At 42.9% G+C, this 26,460-nt stretch overlaps 1 protein-coding gene across 1 annotated transcript in view; it reads right to left on the bottom strand.

The window, feature by feature from the left end:
- Positions 1-363: 363 nt before the first annotated feature.
- Positions 364-26,460, bottom strand: part of NPFFR2 (neuropeptide FF receptor 2) — a 317,674-nt gene continuing 291,577 nt past the window's right edge. The window contains exon 4 of the mRNA XM_069743512.1: positions 364-5,869. Within this exon, the coding sequence (XP_069599613.1) occupies positions 5,014-5,869 (856 nt within the window). The 3' untranslated portion in view covers positions 364-5,013. The remainder of the gene's footprint in view (positions 5,870-26,460) is intronic.

Genomic DNA, 26,460 nt, shown 5'->3' with positions numbered 1-26,460 from the left:
TTTTCACTATCCGGTGTGGCGCTGTCCTTTTCTTCAGTTTGGATTTGGACATTCCTTGTCTAGGCTGTTATATAGGCCAAGATAGTCAGTCCTTATTGGCTATATCATGTTATGTTAAAGCTGCCAGGCGTTATTGGGAATCCCATATTGTTGTGCCTGAAGTCATGTGAGACTTCTTTGGCTGAAGATATCTTCTGCAATGTTTTAAAAAGCAGCAAGCATCTTTTGTCACTCAATGAGAATTAAATAGCAAATTGTATGAATTTTAAAGTAGTGGCAAATGTCAGAAAATTTGATTCAAATTTAATTGGCATTCAATCAATCTGCTCATCTCTGGTCGAGACTGTTTTTTTTTTTTTTTTTTTTTTTAAATCAAAGGGCTTTAAGGTTTCCAGTAACATAAGGTGGGTTTAATAAATAAAAACCCTGAATGATTTTCTTATACGAATGACAATATATAAAAAATGCACAACTTTATTATGAAAATATGATTGATGAACAGCACACAGCAGGTATGTGGATGCACACATACAGTTACGGTGGTCATATGAGCTTTAATTTTGCAACAGCATCAATTTAGAGCTTATCTTTCTAGCCACACGTGTGAGAGAAATATGAAAGAACACAGGACAAAATCATGATCGATGGAGGACCCAAGATAGAGAGCTGTGTCATAAAATGTGTGTATATTGTGATCTGATCCTAAAGTGGATCCTGCAAATTATGATATTCAATATTAAAAGCGTAACTCTTCTGTCACCTGGTATTTGTTTAACCAGGATATTGGCAAAGCCAGTAGAATCTGATGGTTTTTCTCAATTTCTCTCTATTAAAATAAAGATCTATACTCAAGCTGGCAACGCAAGAGAGAAAGTTGTACTGTCTGACCATGAGTAATACATTTTACTAACATCTGTAAGAGTACAAATGTATAAATTGTATGAAATACTCTTCAAATCTTGTTAAACTGTCATATTTTGCCACTGGGAAATAGTGTAAAGCCTGGAGGCAACTAAGTAGTAGAAGTCTGCTATTAGACTCTATTATCAGAACTCTTATGGATGACTGGTTAAAGATGTAAATATATATGATTATCCAACGTGAGCCAGTCAATCAGGTTACTCATCTATTTAAAAGATATTTCATGTTAATGTGTGAAGCACCCCAAACACAATAGATAGCTGTCAACTAAACAATTATTCAGCGGATGGTTCTGCCAACAGCTATTCTTCCATCTGCGCAGGCACAGTAGCGCTTGACCGAACTGGAAACTCTTGCGTTCTGAAAGAGAACGACTGCCACACTTTTTTTGACGTCGGCTTACATCAGGGAGAGAAAAAGGATCAGCAATCCAAAATCGGACTTGATGGATCCTTTTCTTCTCTGACATCAATTGTCATGGGAGAATCAAGGGGCCCCTATAGACATTGCATTGCAGACTGAACCCAATGATATCAGCAGGCTTGGCTGAGCCATCCTTAGTCTAATGTATATGTCATCCTTAACACATAATGAATAAAACACTTTATGGTGCCTATTGTACTATGTGATTGTTAGCAACTAAATTGTGTTTTGATGTTATCAAACCTGAGTGTTTGTAGAGCCAATAGTGATAAGAAATATAACTATTCTTGCTCCATTATGACTCCTCTTTTACCACAAGTTAGTGAACATAATGCTAATTGCACGGTATAGGAAATTTGTCTTGTTAAACAATGTAAGACTTGACTTGTCAACGTGTTTGAGCAAGAAAACTGAAAAATGGCAGGTTTATTTTGCATATTTCATACTTCAGATATTATACTCCAGTCTGGGGGTAACATTTCTGGTGAGACACACAGAGGAGCCTGCCAATAATAATATCCAGCAGATTGATTAAGTGACCTGTGCCTCTTAAAGAAATTGGCACATCTTAATCCTGCACACCCTTCACTAAAATTGGTATAAGAATTTGATGAGCGAGCATTAGCTGGGCAAAAGTAGTAGGGAAACACCAAAAGTCATAAAATCTTTGCACCGTTATACAACTTTAAAAAAGTTTTATGAATGAATTCTTGTGTTATCGCTATGAAGAATCGGGCCCTTAGTCATCTATGTGCAGATAGATACTAATTAATTTTTTATATAGACACCATTTAATGTATAACTTTCAAGTGACTTTTTAGAATAAGCTGTCATGTGTGTACATGAGTCACAACACTATTTTTGTCTTGAATTGCATTTTTTAGCAATTTCCCCTCTTCTTGCTCGGCTCACAAGAAGCACCCATTATTTCTCTATTGTTCTCTCTGCTTCTGCGTCTCTCTAGCTCCTTTTTTCTTCACTCTATAACTTGTTATCTCACTAAACACAAATCTAGTGGCAGATCTGAGCATATATTGTGGGTGAATAATCAGTACAGAAAAGGGGGTAGAGGAGAAATGATTGATAAGTGGGGAAGTGAGCACTCTTTTTTTAGAAAGTTTCTTCAAATATTTTTTACCTCCATTTGCATTATTTAATTTGAAAAATATAAAAGTGTAGTTACTATTTGAAGAAGCAAACCCAACATTTCTTTTCTTTCATCCTGTCATACATCCATGTTTAAACATGTACATTAAATAATAGTATTTGTGTCATCAGTGTTTTGTATCAATATTTCATCAGTGTACAGTCTGCTTGTCCGTTGTTACCATCTGTATATCATCAGTGTTTTTGATCAATGTGTCATCAGTGTTTGGTCCGTGTGTCCGTTTTTACCATCAATGTGTCACCCATGTGTCCATTTTTACCATCAGTATCATCACTGTTTTTCAATCATGTTTGCCATCCACGTGCTGCACGTGTTTTTCGAGGACCCATAGACTTGTATTGGCTCCTTTTATCCATGATACCGCAGAAAAACAGACATGTCTCTGTGAGTTTTGCATGGACACACAATAATTGAAAAAAACACAGACATGAAAATGGTACCACAGATTATAATAGTTACTTGTTATGTCCATGAAAAAAATGAATAGAACCCATAAGTGCTACATGAAAGTGTGAATGAGGCCTAAAGTTGGTGCACTAACATAGTATCCAGCTGCTAACGTTTTTCAGCGTAGCTCCAGTCCTCTTCTAGGTCATGTGTGCATTCTTCTTTTTTCATTTTCTTAATGTAATCTTATGAAAGTTTAGATTGAGTCTCCATACACCTATATTGAGAAGGCAACTTCCATTCCACATATAAGCCCATCTGTAATGTGGAGAATTATAAATTAAGTCCTGTGATCTAGAATGTGGACCTGAGTGGCATTGTAAACCTGGGAAGTTATCAATCTGTAAATATTAACGCACTTACTCTACATGACATAGATCATTACTAGATTTAGAGAAAAAGAATTGCTGAGATTGCTTCTTGAAGTTTAATTGCAACCTATGTATTGCATTATTATTATACTGCAGTGATAGTAGTTCACATATGTTATCAGGACCCAAAATGTCCATATGAGTTACTTATTTTTAAATTGCTTGTCATGTAGTGGTATGTCTAATATACCTTATATACTCGAGTATAAGCCGAGATTTTCAGACCATTTTTGGAGTGTTGAAAGTCCCCCTCTTGGTTTATACTCGAGTCATACCCAGGGGTCAGCAGGGGAGGGGGATCAGGGGCTGTCTAATTATACTCACCTACTCCTGGCACAATCCCTGCTTCCCCGGCGCCACAGCTTCTTCCTGTACTGACCGGTCACATGGTACCACTCATTACAGTAATGAATATGCGGATCCACCTCCCATAGGGGTAGAGCCACATATTCATTACTCTAATGAGTGGTAACGGTGATAGCTCAATAGAGAAAGAAACAGCGGCGCCGGGGAAGCAGGGACTGCATCGCGCCAGGAGCAGGTGAGTATAACGGGGAGGGGAGCAAAGCGCTGTGCAATATTCACCTGCTCCTCGTTCCGCACCGCTCCGTCGTCAGCGTCTTCTGCAGTGATGCTCAGGTCAGAGGGTGCGATGACATGGTTAGTGCGTGCCCTCTGCCTGAACGTCAGTGCAGAAGATGCTGAAGATGGAGCGGCACCGGAATGAAGTCAGGTGAATATTGAAAGTGTCGGGGGCCTGAGCGACGAGAGGTGAGTATGTAATTTTTTTTTTATCGCAGCAACAGCAAATGGGGCAAGTGTCTGTATGGAGCATCTTATGGGGCCATAATCATTGTTTGTGCAGCACTATATGGCGAAAACATCTTTATGGAGCATCTTATGGGGCCATAATCAATGTTTGTGCAGCACTATATGGCGCAAATATCTTTATGGAGCATCTTATGGGGCCATAATCAATGTTTGTGCAGCACTATTTGGCACAAATATCTTTATGGAGCATCTTATGGGGCCATAATTAACGTTTGTGCAGCATTAAATTGGACAAATGTGTCTATGGAGCATCTTATGGGGCCATTATTAACCTTTATGCAGGATTATATGAGGCATATTTTAATATGGAGCATCCTATGGGGCCATCATAAACTTTATGGAGCATTATATGGGGCTCCTGATTCAATATGGATTTCAAAAACACTTAACCTACTGATGTCTCAATTAATTTTTATTTTATTAATATCTATTTTTAGTTTTGACATTTACCGGTAGCTGCTGCATTTTCCACCCTAGGCTTATACTCGAGTCATTAAGTTTTCCCAGTTTTTTTTGGCAAAATTAGGGGGGTCGGTTTATACTCGGGTCAGTTTATACTCGAGTATATACGGTATATATAATCAGAGCATATTTTTAGTAGTGCCATGTCATATCTTCACAAAAATAGTAATAGCTTTATTTACATCAGAATCAAATGAGTTATTGCATAAAAACTAACATAACACATAGGCATTCAATGTTGTGGCTGTTCAAATTACAAAACACGTCACTGGTCAGCATAAACGTATACGCATCATGTCCATGCATTTGAACATGATTAATAGATGTTAAAAAAGAGTCTTTTGCAAATGCTATACATGCATCATTGCTGAAGAAATGCCTCAACTTTTATCAAAGCATGTCTTTGTGAATCCCATTGTTATTAGACATTTTTTCCAAATCTTCCATAATTAAGTCTTGATCGGTTGTCAGTGGTTTTCGTTTATCAGAATCCTTATCGCTGCTTTGTTTTTCAAATGCTGACTCCATCCGTCCCTGATTTTGAGAAGATGCTGGTAAGATGGCATTGCCTTGTGCCCGTTGTGAATACATTGTTCTGCTTTCCATTTCTTCTGAGCACAGTTGAAGTTTAAATGCAGCTTGAAAACCACGTCTAAAATTTTCATTGAAGAAACCATAAATGATGGGATTGATGCTGCTATTGAAAAAGGCCAACCAGTGGGCAAATGGATAGATATAAATATTAATAATTTGATACTGCTTTTCCGTAAGATTAGCATAGTCGGAAAGCATCATCAAGGTCCACAATGGTAGCCAAGACAAAATAAAAAGCAAAGCAATAATAATAAGCATTTTGATGACTTTCTGCTTCCGTCTGGACACTGCATGCCTTTGCTGTTGGTGATTCTTGCTTTCAACATTCAGTTCACTCTTAAAGAGAGTAATACCAATTCTGGCATACATAATTACTATGAGAGAAAGAGGAGCAAGGTAGATATTAGAAAACAAAACTGTTGTGTAGATTTTTCTCATCTGTGGATTAGGCCAGTCTTCACGACACCAAAAAATGGGACCTGTCTGATTGTTAATACCAAGAATTACGCGAAAGTGTTTATCTTCTTTAACGTGCGACATAACAGCTGATGGACACATGATAGCAATAGCCAAGACCCAGATGACTGCAATAATAACAACGGCTGTGGATATGGTCAACTTCTGCTTGAAAGGATAAACGATGCAGCGGAATCTGCAATGAGAAATATTATGTTAAATGTCACAATACATGTAAAAAATCTGAAACACAGGATAATACTATTCGTTATAAGAATAAAATCCTTGGAAATTAAACATCTTGAGTCAACCAAAATTATGTATTTGACCATTTTAATATGATAATATGCGTTACAAGGACAAACAACAAACCCCATTTAGTCAATGGGATTTTTCATTGAAAGATTAATTTGCACTTTATACTTGGAAAACAACTTTTTCATTATTAACACGGATTAAAATGATTGTCCCGTGAGAATGTAAATTACAATCTTTCAGGATAATAAATCCAAAAAGGGTCACAACCCTATCCATATTTATGTATCTCATCTGTCTAGTTGATAGGTAAATAAAGTACAAAGAAGTTATTTTAGGACAATTCCAATATAGGAAAATATTTTATCGAAAAAATGGCTATTTTCAACAATATTTATTAATTTAAATCAAATGGCATTCGACTGCCACATTAAGTAATGTTTGCTAAATTTGCACTCCCTGGGACTATTGTTTAACCTTTATTACATATTATCCGCCAGTGAAAAATAGAATCTTTACAGAGCTGAAGCCTGGTGCTATAAAAAGGGGGTGATCTGAAACTAAAGTTGATTTTAATGCTAAATATATATCTATTTAATAAAATAAACTAATCACTCTTCTAATATATAGGGTGGGTCATGTATATGGATACACCTAAATAAAATGGGAATGGTTGGGGATATATACTTCCTGTTTGTTTGCTGCATAAAAGAAGATTATCTCTTGAGGAATTGGGCAAATCCCTGGTTAGGCCATATATTGAGAGCAGAAAAGTGACCCCCAGAAGTGAAGGAGCAACAGCCATTGTAAAAAGTGTCCAGCATGCTCAAGAAAGAGACTCCACATCCATGACCTCCACCAGCACAGCTACCAGCAAAAAAAGGAAGATATGTAGCTTCTGTCCATCTTCCTGTGACAATAAGACTAATCTGACATGTGCTGGATGTTCAAAATATCCGTGTAAAGGACATGTGTCTTATTATTGTGCTCAGTGTAAAAATGCATGGACATGTTCAGTTTTTCTTTTTTCTTTCTAAAAAGGTTGAAGTTTTTATGATTTTTCATTTGTTGATTTATAAATATTGTTTGCAAAACGTTAAATTTCATGTTTTAGTACAAGTAATGTAAAGATTCTTCGTTATTTGTGTGCAGAATGCCAACAATCAAAGATAATTGTGAAAAGCCTGTGTAACCTTTTTATGAAAAAAAAAAAAATATTAAGTTTAAATTTAAATTTTTCATTTGTATATGATCAACCATGTTCACATACAATATAATAATGAAAAAAGTATTCAAATAAAACACTTAGAGTAGCTAAAAATCAAGAATTAATAGGTCGGGTCATATTGACCCGGGAACAGTACAAGTGTATAGCAAATGCGAACAGAACAGCAGAGTTAACCAAGATTCTCCTAAACCCAGCTGCCCTACTAATCCACTTATTCCCCTGCTATTCCCTGGCCTCTCCTCTGTCAATCCTGTCACTAGCTCTCAATTGCCCAGAGACTTCAGTTCAAAACCCTAACCTTAGCAAAGAAAGCCGTCAACAATCTGTTTCCTCCATTCAACTGTGACCTAGTCTCCCAGTGCTCACCTGCACACAACCTGCGATACTCACAAGATCTCCATCTATACTCCCCTGATATCTCCTCTTCCCACAATCACATAGGAGATTTTTCTCTTGCATCCCCTCTATACTGGAGTTCTCTTCCCCAACATATCAGACGCTCGCTTGCTGTAGAAAGCTTCAAAAGAAACTTGAAGACCTACCTCTTCCAACAAGCCTACAACCTACCAAACTGCTGCAGAACCAGCTCTATGCTCACCTTCTGTGTCCTCACCCATCCCTCGAGTCCTCTCTTCTTCTGTACTAGTCAGTGATTTGTAAATGTAAAACGCAATGGAATAAATGGCACTATAATAAAAATAATAATACCGTATATACTCAAGTATAAGCCGACCCGAGAATAAGCCGACCCCCCTAATTTGCCACAAAAAACTGGGAAAACTTAATGACTCGAGTATAAGCCTAGAGTGGGAAATGCAGCAGCTACTGGTAAATGTCAAAAATAAAAATAGATACCAATAAAAGTAAAATTAATTGACACATCAGTAGGTTAAGTGTTTTTGAATATCCATATTGAATCAGGAGCCCCATATAATGCTCCATAAAGTTTATGATGGCCCCATAAGATGCTCCATATTAAAATATGCCCCATATAATCCTGCATAAAGGTTAATAATGGCCCCATAAGATGCTCCATAGACACATTTGCCCAATATAATGCTCCATAAAGATATTTGCCCCATATAGTGCTGCACAAACTTTATGGCCCCATAAGATGCTCCATACAGACATTTGCCTCATATAATGCTGCACAAACGTTAATTATGGCCCCATAAGATGCTCCATAGAGATTTTTGCCGCATATAGTGCTGCACAAACGTTATGGCCCCATAAGATGCTCCATACAGACACTTGCCCCATACAGCGCTGCACAAACATTGATTATGGCCCCATAAGATGCTCCATACAGACACTTGCCCCATATAGTGCTGCACAAATGTTGATTATGGCCCCATACAGACACCTGCCCAGGCAGAGGGCACGCACTAACCACGTCACCGTGCCCTCTGACCTGAGTGTCACTGCAGAAGACGCTGAAGATGGAGCAGCGCCCAGAACAGGGAGCAGGTGAATATCGCGCAGCGCTCCCCTCCCCATTATACTCACCTGTTCCTGGCGCTGTGCAGTCCCTGCTTCCCCGGCGCCGCAGCTTCTTCCTGTACTGAGCGGTCACCGTTACCGCTCATTACAGTAATGAATATGCGGCTCCACTCCTATTGGAGGTGGATCAGCATATTTATTACTGTAATGAGCGGTACCATGTGACCGCTCCGTACAGGAAGAAGCTGGGAAGCCAGGGACCTGAAGGGACCGCACCAGGAGTAGGTGAGTATTATTAGACAGTCCCCGCTCCCCCTCCCCTGCCGACCCCCGGGGTATGACTCGAGTATAAGCCGAGAGGGGGACTTTCAGTCCAAAAAATGGGCTGAAAACCTCGGCTTATACTCGAGTATATACGGTAATTTACCTGGACTTTTCCAAATGATGCTGAAAAAGAGCAATTTTTCTGGAGGCGTAGAAAAAAGCTTATTCAAGACATAATTCTAAACTCACTTCTTTTTGTAGCAAAACTGAGTTATTTTTAAAGGTAGAGCATTATTCTTTAATTCTGCTGAAGCGATAAATAAGTGTATGCACACCAAAAGGATGTAGTCACATTTGTGAGAGATAATTTAAAATGGCGGTAGATAATTAGTTGTGCTAGAAGGGAAAAAAGGAGGAGATATCATTGCCTAGGTTGGGTAGCTTTATGAGCTGTAGTCTGTGTTTGATAGCAGTTTAAATAAAACTTTCATTATTATTTTAGATGCGGATAATAAAATAGTGTGCTGAAATATGAGGACCCTTGGAGACCGTGTAAAGAGATACGTAGTTTCTGATTTGAATAATCAACACTTACCAGTGATTGTTTGCTGAATCAGACTTATTTAGTTAAAGGCACCCTTTGCCGGTTTAAGAAACTATGGATTTCATAGGAATTTTATTAGGTTTTTACTGTGTGGTCTTGAGTAGAGTTGAGCGACCTTGACCTTTTTAGAGTCGAGCCGGGTTTCGCGAAACCCGACTATCTCAAAAGTCGGGTCGAGTGAAATCGGCTGATTATGACGTAAAGTCGGGATCGACCGAAACACGAAACCCAATGCAAGTCAATGGGGCAGCATAGTCGGCAGTGAGTGGGGGCCAGGAAAACACCTAGAGTGCCCATTTTAATGTCAAAACCATCCATTCTTCTTAATGAAGCTTGTCAAGCGTAATTTACCTTATAATAATTGGAAGGCATTTGAAATTGGGGGTCATTTGGCTAAAGTTGTGGTGGGTAGGGCTGGTTCAAGTAATTAGTGGGCCCAGGAAATCTGGACCACGTCACGGCAGTGGAGCAGGGAGAGGTAAGTATTTCAACTTTGCAAGTGCTGTGAACCTGAGCAAGCAGGGGGGGCCCACTCATTGGCATTGGCACTGGCACAGGGCCCCTCAAAGTACAGCGGTGTGTTTGCACGGCGGGGGCGCCTCCCACCAGCAGCAACACTTTTGCGTACTATGAGAGGCCCTGTGCCAGTGACGTCGCCAACTAGTATTCCTCCCCCCACCTGATGAAGGAACCTGCACTTTCATCTGCACCTTCCTCTTTGTCCCCGTGTAAGGTGGTATGGTATGCGTGAAGAGCAACCTGACTTTCAGCAGGGTCACAATGTTGTTGTGTAGCGTGCACGGGGAATGTTGCGTTATGGGTCAATGTACCAGCAGACTCATCTATCACTGGCTGGGCAATGGGCAGGATGAGGAGGAAACACAGATATAGGCCCAAAGAATAAAGTTGGCTAAATGCAGTTCAAAATTGGTAACACAGGAATAACCAGGGGGCATTGCAGTGGAGGACAACTGGAATGAGAGGCTGACACAGAGAGTAGGCCCAAATCAGTAAGTAGTCGAAATGCAGTTCAAAATTGTCAACCGTAGTAAACAGGCGGCACAGCTTTGTTCAGTGGAGGAGAACAGCAAGGAGTGGCAGACACCGATAGTAGGCCCCAACCCAACTAGTAGGCCAAATGCAGTCTAACATTAACAACTACTTAACGAGCGCCTGAAAACGGAATTTCAGGACAGGAAACCAGGAGAACAGCAAGGAGCGGCAGACACTGTTAGTAGGCCCCAAACCAACTAGTACGCCAAATGCAGTTGTTCCATTTAACCACAATTTAACGAGAGCCTGAAGATAGAAGCTCAGGAAAGGCAACCTGGAGAACACCTTGGAGTGGAACCCACCATCTCTCTCCACCCCATACCCATTTTGTAGGCCTAATGCAGTGTAGTTTTCTACAACTACTAAACGAGAGTCGGAAGACCGAAGCAATGGCAAGGAAACCTGGGGAACACCTTGGAGTGTAACACACCATCTCTCTCCACCCGATACCCAATTTGTAGGCCTAATGCAGTGTAGTTTTCTACAACTACTAAACGAGAGTCGGAAGACCGAAGCAATGGCAAGGAAACCTGGGGAACACCTTGGAGTGTAACACACCATCTCTCTCCACCCGATACCCATTTTGTAGGCCTAATGCAGTGTAGTTTTCTACAACTACTAAACGAGAGTCGGAAGACCGAAGCAATGGCAAGGAAACCTGGGGAACACCTTGGAGTGTAACACACCATCTCTCTACACCCGATACCCAATTTGTAGGCCTAATGCAGTGTAGTTTTCTACAACTACTAAACGAGAGTCGGAAGACCGAAGCAATGGCAAGGAAACCTGGGGAACACCTTGGAGTGTAACACACCATCTCTCTCCACCCGATACCCATTTTGTAGGCCTAATGCAGTGTAGTTTTCTACAACTACTAAACGAGAGTCGGAAGACCGAAGCAATGGCAAGGAAACCTGGGGAACACCTTGGAGTGTAACACACCATCTCTCTCCACCCGATACCCAATTTGTAGGCCTAATGCAGTGTAGTTTTCTACAACTACTAAACGAGAGTCGGAAGACCGAAGCAATGGCAAGGAAACCTGGGGAACACCTTGGAGTGTAACACACCATCTCTCTCCACCCAATACCCATTTTGTAGGCCTAATGCAGTGTAGTTTTCTACAACTACTAAACGAACGTCGGAAGACCGAAGCAATGGCAAGGAAACCTGGGGAACACCTTGGAGTTTAACACACCATCTCTCTCCACCCGATACCCAATTTGTAGGCCTAATGCAGTGTAGTTTTCTACAACTACTAAACGAGAGTCGGAAGACCGAAGCAATGGCAAGGCAACCTGGGGAACACCTTGGAGTGTAACACACCCTCTCTCTACACCACGGAAGGGCTGATTCTTAGGAAGGAAGGCTGTCGGAAAGAAGCAGGGCGCGTCCGAGGGTGATTATATTCTTATTAGGTATATAGTCACCCCCGGACGCGCCCTGCTTCTTTATTTGTAATGAATGTTTATTTGCAATGTGGTTTTGACTTACTCTATTTTTTTGGTAAATAATGATTTTATTATTTTCATTGTTTTGCATCTTCTTGGCAATAATATAAAGAAGACGCGACAGGACAACACTCGGTGGATGCCATATCTGTGTTTTAAATTGAAAAAAACTTTCAGTTAACTACTTGCAGGAGAAAGTTATTGTAGCTGGTGGCCATTTTTAGTACTGTACCAGATTTTTGTTGTATGTGTTTGTTTTTAATGTTAAAATGTCTGCATTTGATATCTCTCCAGTATTTTCTTTTTTATAAGCAAAATACTTATTTTTATATTTTCTGATGTTGGTTCAAGGGGTACACGGGCAGCAGTAGACAGGTCAGTGGAGGCCTAGTGGAAGGAGGGACCGCAGACAGGCTTTGAAGGCCTAACATAATAAATTGGGCTGGCTGTAGGGAATTTAAAATTGGTTCCAGGGGAACACGGGCAGCAGTGGCCTGGTCAGTGTAGTAGTAGTGGAAAGAACGGGCCGCAGACAGGCTTCGAAGGCCTAACATAACAAAAATTGGGATGTAGGCAATTTACAATTGGTTCCAGGGGAACACGGACAGCAGTAGACAGGTCAGTGGAGGCCTAGTGGAAGGAGGGACCGCAGACAGGCTTCGAAGCCCTAACATAATAAATTGGGCTGGCTGTAGGCAATTTAAAATTGGTTCCAGGGGAACCCGGGCAGCAGTAGACAGGTCAGTGGAGGCCTAGTGGAAGGAGGGACCGCAGACAGGCTTCGAAGCCCTAACATAATAAATTGGGCTGGCTGTAGGCAATTTAAAATTGGTTCCAGGGGAACACGGGTGGCAGTAGACAGGTCAGTGGAGGCCTAGTGGAAGGAGGGACCGCAGACAGGCTTCGAAGCCCTAACATAATAAATTGGGCTGGCTGTAGGCAATTTAAAATTGGTTCCAGGGGAACCCGGGCAGCAGTAGACAGGTCAGTGGAGGCCTAGTGGAAGGAGGGACCGCAGACAGGCTTCGAAGCCCTAACATAATAAATTGGGCTGGCTGTAGGCAATTTAAAATTGGTTCCAGGGGAACACGGGTGGCAGTAGACAGGTCAGTGGAGGCCTAGTGGAAGGAGGGACCGCAGACAGGCTTCGAAGCCCTAACATAATAAATTGGGCTGGCTGTAGGCAATTTAAAATTGGTTCCAGGGGAACCCGGGCAGCAGTAGACAGGTCAGTGGAGGCCTAGTGGAAGGAGGGACCGCAGACAGGCTTCGAAGCCCTAACATAATAAATTGGGCTGGCTGTAGGCAATTTAAAATTGGTTCCAGGGGAACCCGGGCAGCAGTAGACAGGTCAGTGGAGGCCTAGTGGAAGGAGGGACCGCAGACAGGCTTCGAAGCCCTAACATAATAAATTGGGCTGGCTGTAGGCAATTTAAAATTGGTTCCAGGGGAACTCGGGCAGCAGTAGACAGGTCAGTGGAGGCCTAGTGGAAGGAGGGACCGCAGACAGGCTTCGAAGCCCTAACATAATAAATTGGGCTGGCTGTAGGCAATTTAAAATTGGTTCCAGGGGAACCCGGACAGCAGTAGACAGGTCAGTGGAGGCCTAGTGGAAGGAGGGACCGCAGACAGGCTTCGAAGCCCTAACATAATAAATTGGGCTGGCTGTAGGCAATTTAAAATTGGTTCCAGGGGAACCCGGGCAGCAGTAGACAGGTCAGTGGAGGCCTAGTGGAAGGAGGGACCGCAGACAGGCTTCGAAGCCCTAACATAATAAATTGGGCTGGCTGTAGGCAATTTAAAATTGGTTCCAGGGGAACACGGGCGGCAGTAGACAGGTCAGTGGAGGCCTAGTGGAAGGAGGGACCGCAGACAGGCTTCGAAGCCCTAACATATTAAATTGGGCTGGCTGTAGGCAATTTAAAATTGGTTCCAGGGGAACACGGGCGGCAGTAGACAGGTCAGTGGAGGCCTAGTGGAAGGAGGGACCGCAGACAGGCTTCGAAGCCCTAACATAATAAATTGGGCTGGCTGTAGGCATTTAAAATTGGTTCCAGGGGAACCCGGGCAGCAGTAGACAGGTCAGTGGAGGCCTAGTGGAAGGAGGGACCGCAGACAGGCTTCGAAGCCCTAACATAATAAATTGGGCTGGCTGTAGGCAATTTAAAATTGGTTCCAGGGGAACCCGGGCAGCAGTAGACAGGTCAGTGGAGGCCTAGCGGAAGGAGGGAACGCAGACACGCTTCGAAGCCCTAACATAATAAATTGGGCTGGCTGTAGGCAATTTAAAATTGGTTCCAGGGGAACCCGGGCAGCAGTAGACAGGTCAGTGGAGGCCTAGTGGAAGGAGGGACCGCAGACAGGCTTCGAAGCCCTAACATAATAAATTGGGCTGGCTGTAGGCAATTTAAAATTGGTTCCAGGGGAACACGGGCGGCAGTAGACAGGTCAGTGGCGGGCTAGTGGAAGGAGGGACCGCAGACAGGCTTCGAAGCCCTAACATAATAAATTGGGCTGGCTGTAGGCAATTTAAAATTGGTTCCAGGGGAACACGGGCGGCAGTAGACAGGTCAGTGGAGGCCTAGTGGAAGGAGGGACCGCAGACAGGCTTCGAAGCCCTAACATAATAAATTGGGCTGGCTGTAGGCATTTAAAATTGGTTCCAGGGGAACCCGGGCAGCAGTAGACAGGTCAGTGGAGGCCTAGTGGAAGGAGGGACCGCAGACAGGCTTCGAAGCCCTAACATAATAAATTGGGCTGGCTGTAGGCAATTTAAAATTGGTTCCAGGGGAACCCGGGCAGCAGTAGACAGGTCAGTGGAGGCCTAGTGGAAGGAGGGACCGCAGACAGGCTTCGAAGCCCTAACATAATAAATTGGGCTGGCTGTAGGCAATTTAAAATTGGTTCCAGGGGAACCTGGGCGGCAGTAGACAGGTCAGTGGAGGCCTAGTGGAAGGAGGGACCGCAGACAGGTTTCGAAGCCCTAACATAATAAATTGGGCTGGCTGTAGGCAATTTAAAATTGGTTCCAGGGGAACCCGGGCAGCAGTAGACAGGTCAGTGGAGGCCTAGTGGAAGGAGGGACCGCAGACAGGCTTCGAAGCCCTAACATAATAAATTGGGCTGGCTGTAGGCAATTTAAAATTGGTTCCAGGGGAACCTGGGCAGCAGTAGACAGGTCAGTGGAGGCCTAGTGGAAGGAGGGACCGCAGACAGCCTTCGAAGCCCTAACATAATAAATTGGGCTGGCTGTAGGCAATTTAAAATTGGTTCCAGGGGAACCCGGGCAGCAGTAGACAGGTCAGTGGAGGCCTAGTGGAAGGAGGGACCGCAGACAGGCTTCGAAGCCCTAACATAATAAATTGGGCTGGCTGTAGGCAATTTAAAATTGGTTCCAGGGGAACACGGGCGGCAGTAGACAGGTCAGTGGAGGCCTAGTGGAAGGAGGGACCGCAGACAGGCTTCGAAGCCCTAACATAATAAATTGGGCTGGCTGTAGGCAATTTAAAATTGGTTCCAAGGGAACACGGGCGGCAGTAGACAGGTCAGTGGAGGCCTAGTGGAAGGAGGGACCGCAGACAGGCTTCGAAGCCCTAACATAATAAATTGGGCTGGCTGTAGGCAATTTAAAATTGGTTCCAGGGGAACCCGGGCAGCAGTAGACAGGTCAGTGGAGGCCTAGTGGAAGGAGGGACCGCAGACAGGCTTCGAAGCCCTAACATAATAAATTGGGCTGGCTGTAGGCAATTTAAAATTGGTTCCAGGGGAACCCGGGCAGCAGTAGACAGGTCAGTGGAGGCCTAGTGGAAGGAGGGACCACAGACAGGCTTCGAAGCCCTAACATAATAAATTGGGCTGGCTGTAGGCAATTTAAAATTGGTTCCAGGGGAACCCGGGCAGCAGTAGACAGGTCAGTGGAGGCCTAGTGGAAGGAGGGACCGCAGACAGGCTTCGAAGCCCTAACATAATAAATTGGGCTGGCTGTAGGCAATTTAAAATTGGTTCCAGGGGAACCCGGGCGGCAGTAGACAGGTCAGTGGAGGCCTAGTGGAAGGAGGGACCGCAGACAGGTTTCGAAGCCCTAACATAATAAATTGGGCTGGCTGTAGGCAATTTAAAATTGGTTCCAGGGGAACCCGGGCAGCAGTAGACAGGTCAGTGGAGGCCTAGTGGAAGGAGGGACCGCAGACAGGCTTCGAAGCCCTAACATAATAAATTGGGCTGGCTGTAGGCAATTTAAAATTGGTTCCAGGGGAACCTGGGCAGCAGTAGACAGGTCAGTGGAGGCCTAGTGGAAGGAGGGACCGCAGACAGCCTTCGAAGCCCTAACATAATAAATTGGGCTGGCTGTAGGCAATTTAAAATTGGTTCCAGGGGAACCCGGGCAGCAGTAGACAGGTCAGTGGAGGCCTAGTGGAAGGAGGGACCGCAGACAGGCTTCGAAGCCCTAACATAATAAATTGGGCTGGCTGTAGGCAATTTAAAATTGGTTCCAGGGGAACCCGGGCAGCAGTAGACAGGTCAGTGGAGGCCTAGTGGAAGGAGGGACCGCAGACAGGCTTCGAAGCCCTAACATAATAAATTGGGCTGGCTGTAGGCAATTTAAAATTGGTTCCAGGGGAACCCGGGCAGCAGTAGACAGGTCAGTGGAGGCCTAGTGGAAGGAGGGACCGCAGACAGGCTTCGAAGCCCTAACATAATAAATTGGGCTGGCTGTAGGCAATTTAAAATTGGTTCCAGGGGAACCCGGGCAGCAGTAGACAGGTCAGTGGAGGCCTAGTGGAAGGAGTGACCGCAGACAGGCTTCGAAGGCCTAACATAAGAAAAATGTCAATACAATGGTATTGACAGTGCCAGGCATTGAAGGATGTCAGCGCATAGACTAAACATTGGTAGAGCTGTGAGAGAAAATTTTGCAAGTGGTAGAGCACTGTTTGACCTGGGGGGGACTGTCTTGTGGCCGGCGGTACAGGCCCAGGGCCCCTCATATTACAACGGTGTGTCTGACGTTGGGTGCGCACCACCACCGCCAGACAATTTATTGTACTATGAGGGACCTAGTGGCAGTGCCGTCGACCAAATGCGGGCACACCCACCTCTTCAGACAAACAGTACTCTCACGGGTGCTGGCGCCAAGTGGCGATACCACGGCCCCGTGTGGGGACTTTGGCCATTTAGGGAGGTGTTAACATGTCGGATGCTGGACAATCAGGTGCTGCAAATTACGAGATTGGAAAAGTCGTTCAGAATAGTCCACAGGCAAGACCTTTACATAGGAAAGCTAGGTGTCAGCCGGGCAAGGTGGGGCAAAAGATTTCGAAATCCAGTTGTGGTTCATTTTAATGAAGGTTAGATCATCTACATTTTGGGTAGCCAGACGAGTCCTTTTTTCTGTTAGTATTGAACCTGCAGCACTGAATACTCTTTCTGATAGGACATTAGCTGCCGGGCAAGCAAGCTCCTGCAATGCATATTCTGCCAATTCTGGCCAGGTGTCTAATTTGGATGCCCAGTAATCAAATGGGAATGACGGTTGAGGGAGAACGTCGATAATGGATGAAAAATAGTTAGTAACCATACTGGACAAATGTTGTCTCCTGTCACTTTGAATTGATGCTGCAGTACCTGTCCTGTCTGCGGTCATAGCAAAATCACTCCACAACCTGGTCAGAAAACCCCTCTGGCCAACGCCACTTCTGATTTCTGCCCCTCTAACACCTCTGGTCTGCTGGCCCCTGCAGCTCGTGTTAGAACGATCACGGGCGCTGTGTGCAGGGAATGCCAGAAGCAAACGGTCAATAAGAGTTGATTGTTTGGTTGCTAATATTAGTTCCAAGTTCTCATGTGGCATTATATTTTGCAATTTGCCTTTATAGCGAGGATCAAGGAGGCAGGCCAACCAGTAATCGTCATCGTTCATCATTTTTGTTATGCGTGTGTCCCTTTTGAGGATACGTAAGGCATAATCCGCCATGTGGCCCAAAGTTCCAGTTCTCAAATCTGTGGTTGTGCTTGGTTGAGGGGCAGTTTCAGGCAAATCCACGTCACTTGTGTCCCTCCAAAAACCACAACCCGGCCTTGCCGCGCCAACAATTTCCACTGGCCCCGGAAAAGCTTCCTCATTAAAAATATAATCATCCCCATCATCCTCCTCGTCCTCCTCCTCCTGTTCGCCCGCTACCTCGTCCTGTACACTGCCCTGGCCAGACAATGGCTGACTGTCATCAAGGCTTTCCTCTTCCTCAGCTGCAGACGCCTGATCCTTTATGTGCGTCAAACTTTGCATCAGCAGACGCATTAGGGGGATGCTCATGCTTATTATGGCGTTGTCTGCACTAACCAGCCGTGTGCATTCCTCAAAACACTGAAGGACTTGACACATGTCTTGAATCTTCGACCACTGCACACCTGACAACTCCATGTCTGCCATCCTACTGCCTGCCCGTGTATGTGTATCCTCCCACAAAAACATAACAGCCCGCCTCTGTTCACACAGTCTCTGAAGCATGTGCAGTGTTGAGTTCCACCTTGTTGCAACGTCTATGATTAGGCGATGCTGGGGAAGGTTCAAAGAACGCTGATAGGTCTGCATACGGCTGGAGTGTACGGGCGAACGGCGGATATGTGAGCAAAGTCCACGCACTTTGAGGAGCAGGTCGGATAACCCCGGATAACTTTTCAGGAAGCACTGCACCACCAGGTTTAAGGTGTGAGCCAGGCAAGGAATGTGTTTCAGTTGGGAAAGGGAGATGGCAGCCATGAAATTCCTTCCGTTATCACTCACTACCTTGCCTGCCTCAAGATCTACAGTGCCCAGCCACGACTGCGTTTCTTTCTGCAAGAACTCGGACAGAACTTCAGTGGTGTGTCTGTTGTCGCCCAAACACTTCATAGCCAATACAGCCTGCTGACGTTTGCCAGTAGCTGCCCCATAATGGGAGACCTGGTGTGCAACAGTGGCAGCTGCGGATGGAGTGGTTGTGCGACTGCGGTCTGTGGATGAGGTCTCGCTTCTGCAGGAGGACGAGGAGGAGGAGGAGGGGGTGCGAACGGCTACAGCCAACTGTTTCCTAGACTGTGGGCTAGGCAGAACTGTCCCAAACTTGCTGTCCCCTGTGGACCCTGCATCCACCACATTTACCCAGTGTGCCGTGATGGACACGTAACGTCCCTGGCCATGCCTACTGGTCCATGCATCTGTTGTCAGGTGCACCTTTGTGCTCACAGATTGCCTGAGTGCATGGACGATGCGCTCTTTAACATGCTGGTGGAGGGCTGGGATGGCTTTTCTGGAAAAAAAGTGTCGACTGGGTAGCTCGTAGCGTGGTACAGCGTAGTCCATCAGGGCTTTGAAAGCTTCGCTTTCAACTAACCGGTAGGGCATCATCTCTAACGAGATTAGTCTAGCTATGTGGGCGTTCAAACCCTGTGTACGCGGATGCGAGGCTAAGTACTTCCTTTTTCTAACCATAGTCTCATGTAGGGTGAGCTGGACTGGAGAGCTGGAGATCGTGGAACTAGCGGGGGTGCCGGTGGACATGGCAGACTGAGAGACGGTGGGAGATGGTATTGTTGCCGCCGGTGCCCTAGATGCAGTGTTTCCTACTACGAAACTGGTGATTCCCTGACCCTGACTGCTTTGGCCTGGCAAAGAAACCTGCACAGATACTGCAGGTGGTGCAGAAAATGGTGGCCCTACACTGCCGGAAGGGATGTTGCGTTGATGACTAGCTTCATTGGCCGAGGGTGCTACAACCTTAAGGGACATTTGGTAGTTAGTCCAAGCTTGCAAATGCATGGTGGTTAAATGTCTATGCATGCAACTTGTATTGAGACTTTTCAGATTCTGCCCTCTGCTTAAGGTAGTTGAACATTTTTCACAGATGACTTTGCGCTGATCAATTGGATGTTGTTTAAAAAAATGCCAGACTGCACTCTTTCTAGCATCGGATACCTTTTCAGGCATTGCAGACTGAGCTTTAACCGGATGGCCACGCTGTCCTCCAACAGGTTTTGACTTTGCCACGCATTTTGGGCAAGATACGGGCCCGGCAGATGGAACCTGTTGCGATGTTGATGCCTGCTGCGGCCCCTCCTCCTCCGCTTCAGAACTGCTGCCGCCTGCACCCTGTTCCCCCAATGGCTGCCAATCGGGGTCAAGAACTGGGTCATCTATTACCTCTTCTTGTAGCTCGTGTGCAACTTCGTCTGTGTCACCGTGTCGATCGGTGGTATAGCGTTCGTGATGGGGCAACATAGTCTCATCAGGGTCTGATTCTTGATCAGCACCCTGCGAGGGCAATGTTGTGGTCTGAGTCAAAGGACCAGCATAGTAGTCTGGCAGTGGCTGTGCATCAGTGCACTCCATGTCAGATTCAACTTGTAATGGGCATGGACTGTTAACTGCTTCACTTTCTAAGCCAGGGACGGTATGTGTAAAGAACTCCATGGAGTAACCCGTTGTGTCGCCTGCTGCATTCTTCTCTGTTGTTGTTTTTTCTGAAGAGGACAAGGAAGCGACTTGTCCCTGACCGTGAACATCCACTAACGACGCGCTGCTATTACTTTTACCAGTTTCACGAGAGGAGGCAAAAGAGCTAGAGGCTGAGTCAGCAAGATAAGCCAAAACTTGCTCTTGCTGCTCCGGCTTTAAAAGCGGTTTTCCTACTCCCAGAAAAGGGAGCGTTCGAGGCCTTGTGTAGCCAGACGACGAACCTGGCTCCACAGCTCCAGACTTAGGTGCAATATTTTTTTCCCACGACCACCTGATGCTCCACCACTACCACTACCCTCATTGCCAGCTGACAATGAACGCCCCCGGCCACGACCTCTTCCACCAGACTTCCTCATTGTTTTAAAAACGTCACCAAACTAACGGTATTTGTTGCTGTCACACAACTTACATGGTGAGCTATAACTTCAGTATGATTTAGCTACCCCTTTACAGGTGGGTGAGACCACAACGAAAATCAGGCACAATGTTACACACTCTGTTGTTGGTGGCAACAAATGAGAGAGATGCCACACACGCAGGACTGTCACTGAAGCGCAAATGTAAATATTAATCTCCCACTGATATTTTTTTTAACAGGGAGACTTTAGAAAAAAAAAATAATAAAAAAAAATGATTTTTTAAGGAAGAATTTATAAACCAAATAAAATGAAATGATTGTTTCAGGGAGAATTTAGAAAACAAATTAAAAAAAAATAGGCTTTCTATGGCCCACTGAGTGAGAGAGGACGCACACAGGAGTCAGGAGTGGCACACAAGCCCAGAGGCCAATATTTATCTCCCACTGATTGATTTAATGATTTTTTCAGGTAGATTTTGGAACCCAAATCAAGCAAAAAAATTAATAGGCTTTCTATGGCCCACAATTGGAGAGAGAGAGATGGCACACCCAGGAGTCAAGACTGGCGCACAAGCAGAAAGGGCAATATTAATCTCCCACTGATTTGATTTTTTTTTTTTTTTTCAGGGAGACTTTAGAAAAAAAAAATACAAAAAGAATGATTTTTTCAGGAATAATTTAGAAACCAAATAAAATAAAATGATTTTTTCAGGGAGAATTTAGAAAACAAATAAAACAAAAAATAGGCTTTCTAGGGCCCACTGAGTGAGAGATGACGCACACAGGAGTCAGGAGTGGCACACAACCCAGAGGCCAATATTTATCTCCCACTGATTGATTTAGTGATTTTTTCAGGTAGATTTTGGAACCCAAATCAAGCAAAAAAATAAATAGGCTTTCTATGGCCCACAATTGGAGAGAGAGAGAGAGATGGCACACCCAGGAGTCAAGACTGGCACACAAGCAGAAAGGGCAATATTAATCTCCCACTGATTTGATTTTTTTTTTTTTTTCAGGGAGACTTTAGAAAAAAAAAATACAAAAAAATGAATTTTTCAGGAAGAATTTAGAAACAAAATAAAATAAAATGATTGTTTCAGGGAGAATTTAGAAAACAAATAAAAAAAAATTAGGCTTTGTAGGGCCCACTGAGTGAGAGAGGACGCACACAGGAGTCAGGAGTGGCACACAAGCCCAGAGGCCAATATTTATCTCCCACTGATTGATTTAGTGATTTTTTCAGGTAGATTTTGGAACCCAAATCAAGCAAAAAAATTAATAGGCTTTCTATGGCCCACAATTGGAGAGAGAGAGATGGCACATCCAGGAGTCAAGACTGGCACACAAGCAGAAAGGGCAATATTAATCTCCCACTGATTTGATTTTTTTTTTTTTTTTTTTTCAGGGAGACTTTAGAAAAAAAAAAAAAATGATTTTTTCAGGAATAATTTAGAAACCAAATAAAATAAAATGATTTTTTCAGGGAGAATTTAGAAAACAAATAAAACAAAAAATAGGCTTTCTAGGGCCCACTGAGTGAGAGATGACGCACACAGGAGTCAGGAGTGGCACACAAGCCCAGAGGCCAATATTTATCTCCCACTGATTGATTTAGTGATTTTTTCAGGTAGATTTTGGAACCCAAATCAAGCAAAAAAATAAATAGGCTTTCTATGGCCCACAATTGGAGAGAGAGAGAGAGATGGCACACCCAGGAGTCAAGACTGGCACACAAGCAGAAAGGGCAATATTAATCTCCCACTGATTTGATTTTTTTTTTTTTCAGGGAGACTTTAGAAAAAAAAATACAAAAAAATGAATTTTTCAGGAAGAATTTAGAAACAAAATAAAATAAAATGATTGTTTCAGGGAGAATTTAGAAAACAAATAAAACAAAAAATAGGCTTTCTAGGGCCCACTGAGTGAGAGATGACGCACACAGGAGTCAGGAGTGGCACACAAGCCCAGAGGCCAATATTTATCTCCCACTGATTGATTTAGTGATTTTTTCAGGTCGATTTTGGAACCCAAATCAAGCAAAAAAATAAATAGGCTTTCTATGGCCCACAATTGGAGAGAGAGAGAGAGATGGCACACCCAGGAGTCAAGACTGGCACACAAGCAGAAAGGGCAATATTAATCTCCCACTGATTTGATTTTTTTTTTTTTTTCAGGGAGACTTTAGAAAAAAAATACAAAAAAATGAATTTTTCAGGAAGAATTTAGAAACAAAATAAAATAAAATGATTGTTTCAGGGAGAATTTAGAAAACAAATAAAAAAAAGTTAGGCTTTGTAGGGCCCACTGAGTGAGAGAGGATGCACACAGGAGTCAGGAGTGGCACACAAGCCCAGAGGCCAATATTTATCTCCCACTGATTGATTTAGTGATTTTTTCAGGTAGATTTTGGAACCCAAATCAAGCAAAAAAATTAATAGGCTTTCTATGGCCCACAATTGGAGAGAGAGAGATGGCACATCCAGGAGTCAAGACTGGCACACAAGCAGAAAGGGCAATATTAATCTCCCACTGATTTGATTTTTTTTTTTTTTTTTCAGGGAGACTTTAGAAAAAAAAAAATTATTTTTTCAGGAATAATTTAGAAACCAAATAAAATAAAATGATTTTTTCAGGGAGAATTTAGAAAACAAATAAAACAAAAAATAGGCTTTCTAGGGCCCACTGAGTGAGAGATGACGCACACAGGAGTCAGGAGTGGCACACAAGCCCAGAGGCCAATATTTATCTCCCACTGATTGATTTAGTGATTTTTTCAGGTAGATTTTGGAACCCAAATCAAGCAAAAAAATAAATAGGCTTTCTATGGCCCACAATTGGAGAGAGAGAGATGGCACATCCAGGAGTCAAGACTGGCACACAAGCAGAAAGGGCAATATTAATCTCCCACTGATTTGATTTTTTTTTTTTTTTTCAGGGAGACTTTAGAAAAAAAAAAAATTATTTTTTCAGGAATAATTTAGAAACCAAATAAAATAAAATGATTTTTTCAGGGAGAATTTAGAAAACAAATGAAACAAAAAATAGGCTTTCTAGGGCCCACTGAGTGAGAGATGACGCACACAGGAGTCAGGAGTGGCACACAAGCCAATATTTATCTCCCACTGATTGATTTAGTGATTTTTTCAGGTAGATTTTGGAACCCAAATCAAGCAAAAAAATAAATAGGCTTTCTATGGCCCACAATTGGAGAGAGAGAGAGAGATGGCACACCCAGGAGTCAAGACTGGCACACAAGCAGAAAGGGCAATATTAATCTCCCACTGATTTGATTTTTTTTTTTTTTTCAGGGAGACTTTAGAAAAAAAAAATACAAAAAAATGAATTTTTCAGGAAGAATTTAGAAACAAAATAAAATAAAATGATTGTTTCAGGGAGAATTTAGAAAACAAATAAAACAAAAAATAGGCTTTCTAGGGCCCACTGAGTGAGAGATGACGCACACAGGAGTCAGGAGTGGCACACAAGCCCAGAGGCCAATATTTATCTCCCTCTGATTGATTTAGTGATTTTTTCAGGTAGATTTTGGAACCCAAATCAAGCAAAAAAATAAATAGGCTTTCTATGGCCCACAATTGGAGAGAGAGAGAGAGAGGGCACACCCAGGAGTCAAGACTGGCACACAAGCAGAAAGGGCAATATTAATCTCCCACTGATTTGATTTTTTTTTTTTTTTCAGGGAGACTTTAGAAAAAAAAATACAAAAAAAATGATTTTTTCAGGAATAATTTAGAAACCAAATAAAATAAAATGATTTTTTCAGGGAGAATTTAGAAAACAAATAAAACAAAAAATAGGCTTTCTAGGGCCCACTGAGTGAGAGATGACGCACACAGGAGTCAGGAGTGGCACACAAGCCCAGAGGCCAATATTTATCTCCCACTGATTGATTTAGTGATTTTTTCAGGTAGATTTTGGAACCCAAATCAAGCAAAAAAATAAATAGGCTTTCTATGGCCCACAATTGGAGAGAGAGAGAGAGATGGCACACCCAGGAGTCAAGACTGGCACACAAGCAGAAAGGGCAATATTAATCTCCCACTGATTTGATTTTTTTTTTTTTTTTCAGGGAGACTTTAGAAAAAAAAAATACAAAAAAATGAATTTTTCAGGAAGAATTTAGAAACAAAATAAAATAAAATGATTGTTTCAGGGAGAATTTAGAAAACAAATAAAACAAAAAATAGGCTTTGTAGGGCCCACTGAGTGAGAGAGGACGCACACAGGAGTCAGGACTGGCACACAAGCCCAGAGGCCAATATTTATCTCCCACTGATTGATTTAGTGATTTTTTCAGGTAGATTTTGGAACCCAAATCAAGCAAAAAAATTAATAGGCTTTCTATGGCCCACAATTGGAGAGAGAGAGATGGCACACCCAGGAGTCAAGACTGGCACACAAGCAGAAAGGGCAATATTAATCTCCCACTGATTTGATTTTTTTTTTTTTTTTTTCAGGGAGACTTTAGAAAAAAAAAAATACAAAAAAATGAATTTTTCAGGAAGAATTTAGAAACAAAATAAGATAAAATGATTGTTTCAGGGAGAATTTAGAAAACAAACAAAAAAAAATTAGGCTTTGTAGGGCCCACTGAGTGAGAGAGGACGCACACAGGAGTCAGGAGTGGCACACAAGCCCAGAGGCCAATATTTATCTCCCACTGATTGATTTAGTGATTTTTTCAGGTAGACTTTGGAACCCAAATCAAGCAAAAAAATTAATAGGCTTTCTATGGCCCACAATTGGAGAGAGAGAGATGGCACATCCAGGAGTCAAGACTGGCACACAAGCAGAAAGGGCAATATTAATCTCCCACTGATTTGATTTTTTTTTTTTTTTCAGGGAGACTTTAGAAAAAAAAAAATGATTTTTTCAGGAATAATTTAGAAACCAAATAAAATAAAATGATTTTTTCAGGGAGAATTTAGAAAACAAATAAAACAAAAAATAGGCTTTCTAGGGCCCACTGAGTGAGAGATGACGCACACAGGAGTCAGGAGTGGCACACAAGCCCAGAGGCCAATATTTATCTCCCACTGATTGATTTAGTGATTTTTTCAGGTAGATTTTGGAACCCAAATCAAGCAAAAAAATAAATAGGCTTTCTATGGCCCACAATTGGAGAGAGAGAGAGAGATGGCACACCCAGGAGTCAAGACTGGCACACAAGCAGAAAGGGCAATATTAATCTCCCACTGATTTGATTTTTTTTTTTTTTTCAGGGAGACTTTAGAAAAAAAAAATACAAAAAAAATGATTTTTTCAGGAATAATTTAGAAACCAAATAAAATAAAATGATTTTTTCAGGGAGAATTTAGAAAACAAATAAAACAAAAAATAGGCTTTCTAGGGCCCACTGAGTGAGAGATGACGCACACAGGAGTCAGGAGTGGCACACAAGCCCAGAGACCAATATTTAACTCCCACTGATTGATTTATTGATTTTTTCAGGTAGAATTTAGAACCCAAATCAACCCAAAAAATAAATAGGCTTTCTATGGCCCATTATTTGTGAGAGAGATGGCACGCTCAGGACTGGCACACAAGCCCAGAGGCCAATATTAATCTCCCACTTTTTTTTTTTTTTTTCCAGGGAAAATTTATAAACCCAATAAAAAAAAT

Source organism: Ranitomeya imitator, chromosome 1 (genome assembly GCF_032444005.1).
Source record: "Ranitomeya imitator isolate aRanImi1 chromosome 1, aRanImi1.pri, whole genome shotgun sequence".
Lineage (NCBI taxonomy): Eukaryota > Metazoa > Chordata > Amphibia > Anura > Dendrobatidae > Ranitomeya > Ranitomeya imitator.
Note: the sequence above shows the minus strand (reverse complement) of the source record. Positions and strands in the feature narration are given on the sequence as shown.